The following is a 17,722-nucleotide window of genomic DNA, read 5'->3' on the forward strand; positions in this document are numbered from 1 at the left end:
CATTTAAAATATGTTAAAATAGACCTGGAACAATTACAAACTTCAACATTTCAATGCAATAAAAAATTTTCCTCTGGGTTTGAAAACTCAGAATCATTACTTCATCACTATGTTAATGCACTGCAGGCTATAATCTTGAAAAATGTGCCCCAATATGTCCGTAACAAACACTTAAGCTAGCTGCTGGCACTTTATGTATTGACAAAACCATAGCAAGTGCAGTAATTAGCACGATTCTATTACCCCAATGCTTCACATGCATCACATATCTGTCAACATTTACCAGACGGCCAACGGGCAGAGACTGTACTGCTCCTGCACTCCTCTGCCTGATCCTGTGCTGACGGTTTGAGGAAATCGTTACGGTGTTGCCAAGTATTTAACATGTTATCTCGAGATATCCCATGATGCCGTTTCATATCTATACCATTGTACAACGTGTTACATTCAGTATTCAGCTTTTCATCATTTAAACAGAGTTAGACAAAGTTAAAGTGGACTATGCAACTTTGTCTGATCCCACCTGCTCGTCTCCATGGAGATATTATTGTTTTACCTGTAATGTTTCACAGTATTAAACTTTTCTTCTCAATAGTATAGGTGACAGCGGCTCAGTTGGTAGAGCGTTTATCCACTGATCTGAAGGCTGGCGGTTCGAATCCCACTCTAGACATAAACATCAGTGGTTTAGCGGTCACATCCACTGACCCACAGGTTGGTGCAGCAATTCCAGCTACTACAAATGAATGTTACTGTTGTGTCCTTGGGCAAGACACTTAACCCAGTGTCTGTGTACACTGGTGTATAAAATGGGTGATGATGTAAAAAGCTATGTATGTCTTGAAGATGGAAAAGCGCTGTGTAAAAATGCGACCAATTACCATTTAGAACAAGCAGTTGATGCAAACACGCCAAATTATAAGTCAGATCTGTGGGGAGGTGACCTATTCACGTAAAAAATACAACATTTCCAGCGATAAAAACAGCTATATATAAATAAATGCAAGACACACAAGGAACATTTCAGGTAAAACAATAACATCTTTATTGTTGTGGATACGCCCACCAGAAAAGTTACATTGTGCAACTGTAATTGATCCACAACATATGAGTAAAATACGGTAAGTCTAAGTAAGAATAGTGTCAATATCCAAACATGCATACACTTTTAACCAGCCCTCATCAATGTAGCCCTATGCATTATTAACTACATGCCAATACTGAAAAGACAGAGCACTCCCGGGCAGAAAAACAAGCCTTTAACCTGTGTGTATTTAATGAGCGTGCAGGGTGCTAGCGTGCATGTTAAAATGCACTCGGGCCTGTATCGCTTGGCATCGCATTGGTTGGCGTCCAAGATGTTTCCGATCCATCATGCTGAACGTTGACTGGGCTTTGCAGGGGCAGCTTGTATTAATTATCAGCTCGTTTGGGACCAGGGGGGAGGGAGCGAGGGGAGGGAGCGGTGTCAGCGGGAGGGAGAGGGGGGTGAAGGTACGTTTTGATCAATGCTGGATGGGTCTACGGAGGGCGATTAGGGTCAATTTGGCACTTGTCTTTTGGAGGAGGATGCAGGAATGAAGGAGCTGACAGAGCGGTGAAGGAGGAGAGATTAAAGACTGACACAATCGCTAATCGACAACAAGTGTTTACAATATTAATGAGGAAGAAGGACAGGCTTGTACTTTAAGGATCAAAGCAGGTTAAATAAAACTTGGATATCGTATCATCGTCAGTGGAGCGATCAGATCCACTCACCTGTAGTTATATATATGTCGGTGTGATTCCAGCTCCACAGTTGTTCCTTAATGTAATGCAATTTGAAAGGTACGTACAAAGTTTACTAGCAAATCCAGGACGATATCTACAAACCAAACATATCAGTTCATCGTTCACCTCATTTACAAACAAGATCAACTTTCTCTCACCTCAGATGAACAGGGTTTAGTGCTTTGCTCATTATGCACAAGTCCACAATGTTTTTTTTAGTCCCCTGCGATAATTTTTACTCAAATGCAGACATATTTGTTTTGATACAGACAGACCATGCATGTCCCTGATTGGCTAATCCACCTGTCAATCATCCCCATCTGAACTAAGGAAGATTCCCTGGTGACCCCGCTGGATCCATGGCAACAGATAAAGGTGAATTTTAAAATGATGATATTCTTTCCTTGCATTAAATTAAAGCAATCGCAAATTAAACTTCATGATTCTAACAGCGGCATAATGACTTTGTTTGAAATATTTAAATTCTGTTAATATTCTGAAAGAGGATAAAACTATTTGAAAATGTTGCTTTAATCGAATAAAAGGTGGTAAAAGGTGTAAAAATCTGGGTTATGTGCACAGCTCCAGACAGGTTGCCCCAGAGGAATTGAAGGATGAGTCAAATGCAGAGGGGTGATGTAGCAAATTTCACTCAAGTACTTCGATTTTTTATGTGATATTATTATAAGGATATGTTAAACTAAAATTTGTTTAAAAAGACAGTCGTCAAACCACAATTGCTCCACCCCTGTGCAGTACAATATGATTCAATGAGGGCTCTTTAATGAACACTTAAACACTTATTAACACACCTGTCTGGAGTGATCATTAATTAATTGCCTGCTCCATGCTTTGAGTCGGTTTTCTGATTGGAGTGAGGTGGGTTGGAGGGGCTCTGGTCCCCTCTTTGCTGAGTGGGTCTGTGAGAGCTGTGAGGACTCTGAATAGACAGAGGATTATGGAAACCAAAGGCCAGAGATTAGCTAATGAGACTATAATGGGCAGAGAGGCGCGAGTCATCTGGGCCATGCAAATGACATGCTCCGACCTGGAAGAAGACGACGAGAGTGAAATCAATCTGTAAAGCCACACAGCACAGGGTAGTATGTGATATAAGGTGGGTAGAGTACTAAATGTAGGACTGACGCTACTTTAAACTATAATATTACTCAAGTAGAAGTAAAAAAGAGTCCCCATAAAAAATTGTCAAGAGAAATTATTTAGAGAAAGTAGTACCTGTGTACAGTTTGATTCATAAATCAGATTTTCAACCCATTTTGCATCCGGTGTAATCAGACAAACAAAACATTAAATGATGCAAAATTGTACCGTTTTGTGAAAGAGGAGATACACAAAAACAAATCACATCTGAAGGTAAGGTGTCATTAGCACAAATGTTTTAGTCATTGTTCACATGAGGCTTTTGTCACTGGTAAAAATCCTCACAGTGAAGAGCAACCAAAACTTTTACTCAAGTACTGTACTGTTACTTCAAACTAATTATTATAAGTAGAAGTAAAAGTATGGTGTCAGAAATAGGGGTATTTTGGAAAATATTGTGATTTGATTTGCAATATAAAAAAGTAGGATTCTGTTGAGAGAGCATATTGTAAACAATTCCAGGATCATCAACATTTGAAAGAGGACTGAAATATGAACTGACAAACTAATATGAGAACCATGAAGTTCAGAACATGTGAAGCCTAAAACTACAGGTACAACAGCACAGATTATTACCTAGATAATTGCAGTTTACCATTTTATAACTGCAACAACTCATATTACAATTTTGTTCTGACCGCAATATATTGTGCAGTCAGAAAACTGCTCTGAAAAGTATAATTCTAAAAAGTTACTGAAGTAAATGTAACTGAGTACTACCCACCTCTGGTCATAGGAACTCGCAGCTTTCAGCAAAAACACAAGCCAGGAAACCAGAGACATCACCAGCCCCCCTCCCTCCTCCTCCTTTCCCCATGATGTCAACAGGCTGCATGGGACATCCCGACACTGACACAGCACTAATGCTCCATCAAATATCTATTCATCCTCTGTGGAGCCCAAAACAAAGCCAACGTCCTTGTAGACAATCAATAGAGCGGGGAGCAGGGCGGCCAAGTATTACGCCAGCATTTAGATACACACTAAGTAGTTTATTTTCCCAGAGACACAACCTGACAGACATTTGAGGGGATGTAAGGCTGGTATTAACCTTCTCAGGATGTACAAAGCAAAGTGGTGTCGCAGTAGAGCAGGGCACATGACGGGTAATATCAACAAGCTGTCCTTATACAGTAGAGCGGAAGATCAATGTACGATGGAGCATGTTCCAGAAACTTAAGCTATGTTCCAACTTTCCTGGTGGATTACTGTAAGAGTAAGATCCATTTGGTCTTTCATGATTTGATTTTCAGAGCGAACAGTGAGTAGGAAGAGTTTGTTCATGCATCATTAGACTTAAATATAAATGGACAAAGCTAACACGCTAGCCACGGTGCTCCGAATAGGAAGTGATCGTGAACACGCTTCCAGCTCCATCGACACTGGCTACAATTCACTTTACATTGAAAAATTGACACCCCTCTCTACTCGCAGACTTTATACAGTCCATGATGCATATTCAGGGATTTGATGGTCATTGCTCATTTGTCATGCACCTATGGCTCAAATATTCTATTCTACCAGCTGATGTCATGAGGTGGTGCTTTCAATCTCTATTGTTTTAAGCCTTGTTTAAAGCGCTTCATTTCAGTCTATGCACTTGAGGTGTTTACATGTATTTTATGCAGCGGTGCACTCTGTAACTTTTCTGGTGGAGGGTCTGCCACCTGCTTGTCTCCATGGAGATATCATGGCATATTCCACAGTATAGAATTCAACTTATTTATTTTGCATTTATTCAATTACAGCCATTTTTATGTTAAATAATGCTGTTAAAGCATGCATTCTTACTGTGAACAGGGTTGCCGCTCCACAGATCTGACCGGCAACTTCTACCTTCTTGTCTTAATGGCAATGCATAAATTTCAATGCTCTACTCTGGAACATTACAGGCAAAGCTATAACACCTCCATAGAGATTAGCAGGTGGTGGTGCGTAGTTACCTAACACACGTTTATGATTAAATTTGTAAGTAAATACAAGCAAATAGGACATAAAATTATTATTAAAAATACATAATTGTTTTGAATTCCACAAGGACAAACCTGAAATGGACAAAGTACTGCTACCACTGACTTCATGCTAACCCGCTAACCCTCTTTGAATGAATAAACCAGAAGACGGGTACATCTGACAGCTCTCCTCATCACACTAAATGGCACATATCCACGGCATATTTCAGAATACACATTTTGACCCGTCAGAGAAAATTTCAATTTAAGGCGCCGCGCTCAGACCTCTCATTTTCATTCTCGGGATCTCGGGACATCCATTCATCAAGGTCTGAGGCTGATACACCCCCCACACACACCCGCCCTGCCTGCTCTCCAACGCACCGCCAAGGCAATAAAATTAACCTTGTGGCAATTGTTTTCCCACCCGTTTGATGGCCTTGTATCAGCTCATCTGGTACGGCACGGGTGAATATAAAAGTCACGCTCGGTTGTGTATAAAATGATGACCGGTGAGGCAGCGGGGGGCTGTTAGCTAAGCACCAGTGAGATAATGTCCCATAATGAAGTTCTGCTAGATCCGTCAGTGCATGGTTTTTATGAGAGGAGCCAAGATGTACAATGACAACAATTGACTGCTTTTAGTGACACAATAGTTAAGATTAATCATACTTGAATTAAAATCGCAATTTGTATAGTTGCAATTAGCGAATAAGAAATCCTATAGTTTTTTAAAGGGTTTATATTATATTATATTCTCATCTATATTATTATGTTGTTTCCTAGTCAAAAACATACCTGGAGTTGTGTTTTGTTTCATTCACACATGTTTAAACACACAAACCCTGTATATTCAGACGAAGTTCTCGTCTCAAACGGAAAACACTCTGTCCCACCTTGTGATGTCATGTGGTAATACAGGAAGTGCTCCTTTGCATGTTTAAACTCCATACACCTTCACTAGAGTCAATTGAGTGATTTCAGCCCTGGAGTTGTCTATTTCTCATGCACAAAAAGTAAGTTAGCTGTGAACTCAAAAACTACCACTTCATGACATCACAGGGTGGAACCGAGCATTTTGATCTTTGGAGATAGAGACAGACTAATTATGCAGGATAACTCAAACATGTGTGAATGGAACAAAAGACAACTCAGGGTATGTTTATGATGAGGTAACAACATTATAACATGGCTTAAAGCTCACAAGGAGATGCTATTTGTATGTCTTGAATGTTCCACAATATGAGATTAACTACATCTACCTTGGATTTACTTTAAACATGCAATCTTACTCTCACATCTCCGCAGATATGACCAGTAATTTCGCATGATGCCGTCACCTACTTGTTATGGATATAGATAAATCTGTTATTGTGACAAGTCAGTTAAGTACAAAGTTTGACTTGACAAATGATGCTGTACTGTAGAGTTCAGATATTTTCTTTAGAGCTACATGGTATTTTCTTGAGAATATCCAGAAATAAAATCTACAAACATTGAATCCTATCATTTTGCATATTATTGATATAGAGACTTTGGTGTTTTAACCGTCTTTAAACATTATATGGCTTTAGAAAGGTTGGATATCATCTGAAACCTAGCAACATTATGCATGAAACCGCTAGCTTGTGCTGATAAATTGTCTCACCATTAAGACACCCAACTACTACTTTGGTCAAGGCCACATGCAGCTAGCTCTTTTAAATCTATGCTCCACTTCTCTGATAATAAACGACGTCCATGTTTGACTCTGGGGGGAGGAAGCAGCAGTCGTTATGAACTGAGTAAAAATGATAACGCAATGTTTTTTTTCTTTCTTTTTTTTTTCTTTTACAGTTCAAGCTGCATCTCTCACCTCTCTGCCCTGGTACAGACACCCAGGCAGGAGGCAAGAAGAGGAGGGGGGCAAGAAAATCCTTCAGAGGGCTGTTTATTTGCTCTCAACACCTCCTCCGCGATCAATATTTTTAATTTGGATCCGAGTTATTATTTTTCACATCACTGCGCCGGGGAGCAGAGTAAAGTGGCTCATATTTTAGCACTAAAAAGATCGATATGACAGGTTCACCTTCGCTGTGGCCTCTTGGGTGGACCAGATGCGCGCGTGTATGGGATGGGGTGTGTGCGAGGGGGGGGGCTGTTTTGGAGGGAGGGAGTGGGGGGGCATCATAACATCCCGTATTGGATCGCATCATTATCCATTGGCTATCCTCCGCGACGCACATGCCAAGCCGGGACCGCCATAACCCCTCTGATTTACTCCCTCCGATAGATCCAAACAGTTTATCAGTTTATGAGCTCCAGGTATTGGACTTTGCAACTATACGAGGGCAAGAGGCACACTTCTCTAGATTTGACTTCGGTGTAATAAATGCATCAATTTCTCCACCTCTTTACACAAACCATTAATTATATCTACATTTTGCGTTCAAATATTCTCTGGTTGGGGGTCTAGCCCACTCTCGGTCGCTCATAACTCAACCTCTGATGGCAGTTTCATTGATTGTCGCTCAACGCATGTCTCGGCCGGGTGTGTGTTAGCGTTAGCCGCACGCATGCTAGTGTCTGTTGGGTTTCGCCGCCTTAAAAACGCATGCGGCCGCTGCACTTACATCTCGAGTATGACGGATGGCGCTGGTGAGTTATGGCCGGGCGATATTACCCGCGTGACATCTACTCCATTCAAGTGGCCCTAGTCCATATTGAAATAAGAGCTAGCTTAGATTTAGTTTGCAATATTTTAAGGTGCTTATATGGTGTCTGCACTGGTCTTTAAAAATGGAGAGATGGAGAGATGGGGGCAGCGGTGCTAGTTAACCTCGGCGTGTAGAACCAAGGCACGCCTCTGACCCCTCTCAGCTTGGCCATCTCGTAAAAGCGCAAACCAGGAGCTGATAAAAGTGTTTTGTTTAAAAAAAAAGGTTGTAAACGAAACTGCGTTTAAGGGTTATGGCGTAAACAAGCGGCTGTAGACAGGCAGGCGATAAGTGTTCATAAAAACCTGACTATATTTGAACCACTGCGGACTGGAATAAACTGGAGAGGTGAAGAGAGAGTGAAAGGGTAAAGTAAAAAGGAGCAGGCCTGAACCGAACTCATTCTTTGTTTAGATATTTTAGGCTTTACTGGACAGAAATGGCGTGATGGGACGTTGGCCTGTCACAATAATTACTATATCGACTTTTCGCTCAATTAAAATGATAGATGGAACGATCGTGGATGCTTTTTCTTTTACGAGTGGGGAACTTTTTGTTATTTTTCAGTACGACGATAACATTTGAGTTGGCTGGATAAGTAACTTCTACAAACTAACGACTAAACTGTTTCATTTGAATGCATTCTAGTTATTTATTGCAGCTATGTTGTACATTTAGATTAGTTTTGGATAGTTTCATTTGGGGGGATAATGCTGCTTTAGTGGCATAATTTTGTTTCACTGTTGACGTTTATCATATATATTTTCCTCAGCAACATATCGTACTGCAAAATTTGTTATCGTGACAGGTCTAATGGGACAGGAATTAATCAGAACACAGCAAGAAACGTTTTTATTGTGCTGTATCAAGCTTATATAGAGTGGTTAGCCCAAAAATGTTTAATATATCTTGCAACTTGTGAATGAAGGGGAATCTGTACTTGCACTGGCCATATGTGCCTTGAACTGTTAGATCAAAGTGTAAAAAGTGGAACATGCTTAAGACGTAGCTGCTTCGACTGGTAATCAGCAGAAGAAAAAAGTAATTATGTTTTTAGAAGCAGAAAGAATTCGTTGTTAACTTCCTGTTCATGGACAGCTGCTTGCATTAAAGAACATGTTTTATACTTCTAAACATCTAAGCATTTGAGAGAAAAATTGTTTCTATAAATTGGCATCCCTCCCTTACATAAGTCGTGTTTTGGACATTGTTCCTAATGACACCAGATGAATTAAAACTGGGAGATTTTTATTCCTTCAAACAGCATTGATCAGATCCTATACCCCCCCGGCCGAGACCGCCCATTGAACACACGTAGCCTCTGATCTGGTGACACAGGAAACAGCATCGTCTTGTCAAATCCACACGCTCTGATTTATCCTCCGCTCTGCTCCAGCTCCGTCCCGCAGCCACAGACAGAGACAGGGATGCCTTTAATTTCCCATTAAAATGCTCTGGACAAGCCCGGCTCACGACTCGATTAGACTGAGACACAGAGAGGTGTGAGCAGAGCAGAGGTAAAGCAGGAGTATAGTATAAATATTAATGACCAGAACGAGTGGATTGGGAGTTGAGTTATCAGGACGGGCCTTCCTAATTGACATTTTACCTGCTGTATACCTTATCACAGATAGAGGGGGCCGGTGTCAGTCAAAGCTCTATCCCCCGAGGGGCAGGCATTCAACAATGGGACACATGTAGCTTCTGACAGCAGGGATTGTACCAGAGCTAACGGAGGAATTACATTTGACAGTATTTAACATCACAGATATGACAATGGATATGTTTACATGTACAACAGAAATCTGATTATTATCTGAATTCTGGAGATTACTGCAATGACAGGTGGACAGTAATTTGATTTGTTTTTGATTTCTGTTCACACCTGTCCAGATTTTGACAAGGACAAGTATGCAAAAAAGGGCAAACTAATGTGGCCAAGACAAAAGTGAAAGATAGAAAGGTGTTTTTTTGTTTTGTTTTGGTGATTTGGTGCCATATGAACCATCTCACACTCTGAGGACTTCAGGGACCGGCCTCCTGCTGGTGCCCAGAGTCAGGACTAAACATGAGGAATCAGCGTTTCAGTTTTATGCAGCTAAAACCTGGAACAGTCTTTCTGAAGATGTGAGACAGGCCTCTACTTTAACAATGTTTAAATCCAGGCTCAAAACGGTTCTGTTTAATTGTTAACAGTTAATTTTATGTTCATTATTTATGTTTTTATTTGTTTGTATTTTGATTTGAATGTCTTTCTTACTCTGTAAATAACTTTGAATTACTTTGTGTATGAATTGTGTTACACAAATAAACTCACCTTGGCTTGGGCACACACCAAAAATCAGATCTAATGGGATATGTGATTATTGTAGTAATCAGATTTTTACTGGCCAAGTAAATGTACCTACAATCAGCATTTTTTTCATTATTTAAAGAAGTACTTTTACTCCCAGGTAGAGAAGAGCTTAGTTCCTGGTAACCTGAATATGAACTGTTCAAGGATACATATGTTTTATATTAAATCTAGTTAATAGTTTAAACAACATGTAAACTTGTAAATATGAAAAATCCTCAGCAGTGTTAATTTTATTGTTTACATTAAGAACTGTCACAATAACACATTTTGAGGTTCGATATATAACTGAAGTATATATAGACGATAAACGATAATTTTGACACTAATTTATGCCACTGACACGACAACCCAAGAGCAGATTTAAACCATAAAAACTACACTGTAATCTGTAATGAGTCATAGAAGTTATTAATTCAACCTTTTACGACTTAAATTTTATCATATTGCCAAAATACCATAACTATAACACCAAAAACTGACCCCAAAAATATATTGTTCCAGTTGATTTATTTAATGATAATTATTGTGACAGGGCTATTTATGATATATTACATAATTACCAACAATATGGGATATACAGACTCACAATTCTATTCTGTTAACTTGAAATTTTGAGCAGCTGAATGAAACAATCAATCAATAAACTTCCAAATTTCCATTCATATTGTAATACAAGAAGCATTTTTCATTTAAAAAATGTATGTAAAGAGGTTTAATTCAGATCAAAATACCAAGTCTTTCATTTTTAGCGATTCCCAGCGATAAAGTTCATAATACGATACAATGATTGACAAGTTTTTCCGCTCCATTCTTCTCGTAGCTTTGAGTCGCTGACAGTGAATCCCTGTCTCTCGGACCAGAGTCATGTAAACATCATGTCTGGCCTTTTACCGTCTGCCCCCCTCATGTCGCCCTCACCCCCTCCTCACCAAAACACTCTCGCCGCCGCCAAAACGCACTCACATTATCTGACAATCGACAACAAACAATTAACCACGCATCAAGGGCCCACCAGCCGAACGATCGAACATTTGGAAAAACAAACACGGCTGATGTCACGTTAGCTAAATGGCAAACCCGGAGTGAAAAACACCAGAGAGGCTATTCAAATTTACTGTGGCTCGAGTATCAACATTATTTGAAAGGCATCGGGCACCGCGATTGGAAATGAAAACACAACAAAAAGGTTAATCTATAGACAAACTCCATTAAATAAACAGTTGGTAATGTCTGGATATGGGACAAGCTTATGCGAAATGGCACATAATTATATTTCGCAAAAGGCCAATGTTTGTAATATTTTTTTGAAAAGAGCAAATGTGACTGGAAGATTTATGAGTGCATGTAGGAAGCAGTGGAGTGTGCTGCTGGTAAAATGGTGAACATAGGTGGAAGAAGAATTGTTGTGAATTTAAAATGGCGGCTTTAAATTCAAATTAATGTGGTTTATTTCATTGCGATTATGAAGTTTAGGTGCCTAACAAAGAAATAAGTATGGTTTGCAATTCAAACACAGCAAAAAATGATCAGGAACTGCAAGACAGAACAGTTCCCATGTTTATAGTGTGGTCATTTGTCTCCACCTAGAGGCTAAACAGAGAACTGCTTTACATTTACAAGACACAAAATGACACAGAGCTCACATTTGGAGTTAGTTTAAAGTCCAGGTCAAATAGATTACACAAAGATGTTGACAAATAAGAAAATTATCTGTGTAATTTTTAGGACATACAGAACAGCAACAACTTAAACTTCAAAATTATAGTTGGTAAATTGTGACTGAATTAAAAATAACCAAACCAAATTCTAAACGCAACAATGTTAGTTTTAAAGATATGTTTCAAATAACTATAAAAACTGTATCTGTGCAGCGATTCATCTCATTCCTAAGCCCATTCTGCCCCCATGTGGACAACTGCTGCAAATGCACAAAGATTACAGGTCTTCAGATTCTGTTCTGTGCTGCATCAATATCATGAAAACAACACCATTATAAATAATTCACAAGGAAAAGTCCATATCTCATTTTCTGCATGTATTCGTATTTAGTTAAAGAAGGACTATGTAACTTTTTTGGTAAAATTATCTCCATGCACTATTGCTTTCCCTGGAATCTCCAACAATATCGTATTACATTCAATTAATGACACACTGTAATGAGATAGATGCAAGATACAGTAGATAAGTTGAATGTCATACTGTGGAACATTCCAGGAATCACAACAAAATCAACATGGAGACAAACAAGTCACTAACTTTCAACCAGAAATAATACATAGTGTACCTCTAATACACAGCTCTAAAACTACAGAATCTGGAAAATCAGACACAAACTCTTTCCTTTTACAAGCAGAAACCATCAGCTCTGAAACCACAGTGTTACTTCCCGTCTCGATTCAGTGAACAGCAGAGTATATGACTGTAAAAGAGAAAAGTACTCACAGTGAAGTGCTCCTGGGACTTGTAGTTCTCGTCGAGGTAGACACGCGCCCGGCTGTACTCCTTCAGGGCCTCACTGGACAGCAGCTCTCTGATGGGACAAAGGAAACCAAACAGGAAACCATTATAATGCAGGGAAGTACGTAGTGTTTCGAGTAAAATATTGTTAGAAAACTTTAAAAAATAATAATAATAAATAAAAACTACAAGACTTCAAAACACTCATACACAAGTTTATTTGTGTGAGTAGTCAGTCAGCATTGTTGAACATGCTCATTGGTGGCTGGAAGCTCTCATTTTGTAATCGTTATCCAACTGATTGGGATAATGACGAATGGAAAATTGTCACATAATTTTGACCAACTAAGCAGTATATAGATGACTTTACTAAGTTTAAACTACAAGTATTTTCTACTTACTTTCAGCAATAGTTATTTCTAGCTTAAAGCATTATTGTGTGAAGTCAAAACTATATTTTTCATGAGTGAAATGTCACATGGCTACTAAACTAGGTCTTTTTATTTTATTTTAGTAAAGAGTAAGTTAATTTGGCCAGAAAATGAAAGCACCTATATTATGCAAATTTTGATCTATGTTATAAAAACAGACCTGGAGTTGTGTTTTGTTTCATTCACACGCATTTAACACACAAACCCTGCATATTTAGACTAAGTTTCCCTCAAACTGAAAACACAGGGACATCATAAAACGGAAAACACCCTTTTCCACCTTATGATGTCATGTGGTAATAGAGGAACTGCTCCACTGTGTTTTTAAACTCCATTCACCTTCACTAGAATCATTTGGATAACTTCAGCTCTGGAATTGCCAATCTCTACTGAACTAAAGGTAAAAGGAGCTGTTAACTTGAAAACTACCACTACAAGATGTCACAAGAGTGGAACAGAGGATTTTGAGCTCTGGAGATTTATAAATCTTATCAATCAGGATTACTCAAACATGTGTGAATGAAACAAAACAACTTTGGGTATGTTTTTAATGAGGTAACAACATTATAACGTGTCTTCTGCCTCTAATGACCAATGCATTTGAAGAGGACAGTGGAATAATAAGACAGTACCTGAACATGTGATATAAAATAAATAACAAAATGTAAAATATGTAATTCAAACTTTTGTATCGCAATATTCTATCACAGCATCCTGCAGTTAGCCATATGACCAGAAGAGGGAGTTGTTCTCTCAGTTTGCACCAGTGGGTGTTGTCTTATCAGAGGCTGTTGTTACTGTCACTCTACACAATTATGAAGTACTTTACACTGTGGTTGGATACTCACTTAACAAAGCAGTCCACATGAGCCATGGACGCCTCGTAGTTTTTCCCTCCCACCTCTTGACAGTGCAGCGCCACAAAGTGAGGCTTATGTGTCTGGACTGTCTGCAAGAGAAAAAACAAACAACTTATTTAAACATTCAAACATGTGTGGAGTATGTATGGGTTTCACAAAGTGCAGGAAATCTGATCATGTGAAAACTAGAAATTTCACATTGGTTCTAAGAATCTCCAAAACTGTGGCTACTGCGCGAGTTAGTATCTTAAAGCTAGGTGCTTTACTCCTGGTATGGTCCTGGTTTAGTCATGGTGTAGTCATGGTGTAGTCATGGTGTAGTCATGGTGTAGTCATGGTGTAGTCATGGTGTAGTCATGGTGTAGTCATGGTGTAGTCATGGTGTAGTCATGGTGTAGTCAGGATGTAGTCATGGTGTAGTCAGGATGTAGTCCAGTAGTAGTCTTGGCGTAGACCTGGTTTAGACCTGGTTTAGTGCAGCTCTTGTAAACTGTTCTTAGTTAGCAGTGGCCAGTATCTAAATCAAAGGGGCAGTAAAAAAATCAATCAGTCCCGCTTCAGTCCCGCTTCAGTCCCGCTTCAGTCCCGCTTCAGTCCCGCTTCAGTCCCGCTTCAGTCCCGCTTCAGTCCCGCTTCAGTCCCGCTTCAGTCCCGCTTCAGTCCCGGTGACAGTGATACACGTGAGTAGTGAAAATGATCAGAACTAGTATATGTCAACATGATAAAATAAAAAAATAATAATAATAATTTTAATTTGTTTTGAAAATTGCCTCATGTGCCTTATCCTTATTATCGAAATCAAGTTTGCTAGTTTTATAAAATTACAATACTGGCCAGTAGTTTCATGTTATTCCATATGGTTCTACACATAACAGCTGAAGTTGCAGTAATCCATAATAAACAGTTAATCAAAGTTCATCCAAGTGTAAAGCGCCTGTGGATCCAACAGTGAGACCTGCTGCTGCTGTATTTACACAGGGGACAGAGATTGAGGCTAATGCTACGGCTAATGCTACAGTAATGCTACAGGGGGCACTTAAAAAGGACCATTCTTCTTTAGAGTGTGCTCTGTGTAACGCACCATGTGACAGCTCTACAACAGCACTAACAACAAGTCTATGGATTTAGTCTCATCAGCAGAAAATACATCTCAAAATCTTTTTCTATTTTCAAACTTTTATCACTAGTTAACCTGGAATTGCATGTTCTACTGCCCCATAAAGGGGATGAATTGTTGTACCATATTGTCCTGTTGTTCAGCACTTTGGTAAACTTTCACTGTTAAAATTTGTTCAATAAATACATTTTATTTAAGATGAATTGCAATAGAATAATCCATGCCAATATGATAATACTCGTACTACCCAACTCGTGCTTGTTATTACACTGAATTAGGGTTGTATTGTAAAATCAAATCCTATCCATCCATTTTCTTCCGCTTATCCGGGGCCGGGTCTTGGGGGCAGCAGTCCAAGCAGGGAGTCCCAGACTTCCCTCACCCGAGACACGTCCTCCAGCTCCTCCGGTGGGACCCCAAGGCGTTCCCAGGCCAGCCAAAAGACATGGTCCCTCCAGCGTGTCCTGGGTCTTCCCCGGGGCCTCCTCCCAGTGGGACAATACTAAAACTACTATCAAAACTATATACTCATGTGAACTAGTACCGATACACACACACAAAAAAAGTCACATTCACAGGGCAGAAATGTACCTTTCCTGAATAGCTTTAGAATGATTGAGCTGAGCTGTACCACAGAATACCACACAGAATAGTATACGACCATGAACCACTATGAAACCTAACTGGACGACTGAGGGTAAAAGACCACAAAGTACTGCGATTTAATGTTCATGATGACATTCTATGGTCTAAATAAAGAGTGTTTTTATGATCATCGTGGCATCGGCATTAGTATTGAGTATCGAGTTTATTCCGCGATTTTTTGTATCGTGCAGGATCAGGTAAGCATCAGCATTAACACTTTTTCCTTTTTGGGACTATGGGGCACTCTGGATTAGGTATTTCTACATTAAGACACCTTTTCTATGTCCTCAGACTTATTTTCACACATTTTCCAACTCCTTATTTTGGTATTCACTTCATACTGCATAAGCCAGGAGATAATATTCAAGTATATTTGTTCTTGACTTCAGGTCTACAGTAAATTAGATCTTAGACAGGTAAACCATAACTGAAGCACTGTTTGAACTGTTAATGGGCCACACAACATGGGCACGTTTACATAAGCTGCTTCATTAAACATTTGATTTTATACACCAACATTTCTTTATAACGCAAAGTAGATGGATGGGAATATGACTTTAAACTAGTTATAAGCATTGGCAACAGCATTGACTCCCATGGTCAAAATAAAAGCGGTAAACTCATATAAATCTGTAGTTTCCATTCAAAATTATGCAATTAAAGAAAATCCCTTTTATATTAGTTTGATTTTGATTATCTCTGCAGTTGTAGAATTTATTTTACAACCCACTTTGCATTAAATAAAAAATAAAGAGGGTGAGGCAACTTGGTAATACAGGTTTACCACATCTTACATAAACATGTTTAATTACGGCTGTGCAATTTTTATAATATTATTCAAAGCGAGAATCGACTGGTTCAAAAGGCTAAGTTTTTGTTTCATTATTGAATTTGGAGCAAAGTTCAGACTTCAGAGGAATAAATGTGTGTGTTCTTTAAAATTCACAAACTTAACTTAAAAGTGCTGTGTGTGAGTTTGATTTTGAAAACAGAACTAGTTCATTTTAAAAGGTTTGCAGTGGTCCAAAGTTATTCCACTTACCGCATGAATTCTAAGCATCGTAAATATTCACCACAATTAGTTGAGAAGCACTGTTAACAACTCTCAGAGACCAGAGCAAAGATTTGCAGTGACGGTAAAGCTAAAAACAACAAGCATGCTAATGTACACTTCCTGATAACTGGACAATAAATCACTTTATAACTGGATGCAGAAGGTACACGGTGGACTTATTTTGACCTAAGGAGCTGCTTATACAATATATCTGTACAGGGGCAAAGAATTTTGCTCAAATATATGAAAAAATAAATAAATAAAGGGCTTTAAAGTAGGGATGAACCAATCCAGCTTTTTTTAGTACTGAAACCGATTGCGCTACTAATGCTTCAAATATCTGCTCATATCCCATATAAAAAAATACCAGTGCAGAGACTGAAAACAGCATTTATTTCTTTTAAACCAAAATAAAATAAGACAAAACTGATCTAAATGTGCTGTTTTTATCCTTCAAGTAACCACAACACAGCTTTGTATAAATAAAAATCCTCAATCAAGACTTTTGAGGCCAACTACAACGTGTCCATTCAGGATATTGGCTGAACCGATACTGGGAAGTCGATATCCAAACAGGTATCCAGTATTGGTTTGCTGCATCTCTACTTTAAAGCCTTATTCATGAATTTAATATTTAGAGTTTTGGGGGGGTTTTTTTGTTTTAAAAAAAATTAAATTGTATTGAAAAGCAAGATCACATTTTTGCCATATTGCCCATGAATACGCTTAATAAACACGGGATATTTTTTCAGGATTTCAGGTCAGTTTCCATAAAATATAGTCGCTTTAATATCTTGCCTCCACTAAGCCTCCCTCCATTACATTAAACTGGCCCAGTCTGACTTCCTGTAGTGTTTGTAGACGTCTGTCAGAGGTGTCTGCATTGACTGACCCTTAATGTAAAATCAATACATGGCAGTGATTTAGCACGCTCCCAGTCTCAGCCAACCCATGTACCAACGCCTTATACATCAGTGTCACTCAGCCACAGGACGGCAGAGGTGAAGGAGGAGGAGAGGAGGGAGAGGGGAGGGGGTCACAAATGGACCCCCACTACGTCCTTTATCCCACCGATGCATTATGGTCCGAGCCTGAATCAAATAAAAGTAATGTATGGCAATAACAGTATGGATTTTCCATCGACCTCTGCCTTGTCATTTAGCCGGGCGACCTGAGCGCAGACCTACAGCACAGAAACTTAGATTAGTGGACCCATCAGTTCA

The 17,722-nt window shown here is 39.1% G+C and overlaps 1 protein-coding gene across 2 annotated transcripts in view; it reads right to left on the reverse strand.

The window, feature by feature from the left end:
- Window positions 1-17,722, reverse strand: part of LOC117382438 (inositol polyphosphate-5-phosphatase A) — a 228,377-nt gene that overhangs the window by 143,112 nt on the left and 67,543 nt on the right. For both annotated transcript variants that reach the window (XM_033979617.2, XM_033979618.2), the window contains exons 3-4: window positions 13,672-13,772; window positions 12,378-12,465 (exon numbers count right to left, since the gene is read on the reverse strand). In XM_033979617.2, the coding sequence (XP_033835508.1) occupies window positions 12,378-12,465; window positions 13,672-13,772 (189 nt within the window). The remainder of the gene's footprint in view (window positions 1-12,377; window positions 12,466-13,671; window positions 13,773-17,722) is intronic.

Source organism: Periophthalmus magnuspinnatus, chromosome 15, assembly GCF_009829125.3.
Source record: "Periophthalmus magnuspinnatus isolate fPerMag1 chromosome 15, fPerMag1.2.pri, whole genome shotgun sequence".
In the NCBI taxonomy this organism is placed as follows: Eukaryota; Metazoa; Chordata; class Actinopteri; order Gobiiformes; family Gobiidae; genus Periophthalmus; species Periophthalmus magnuspinnatus.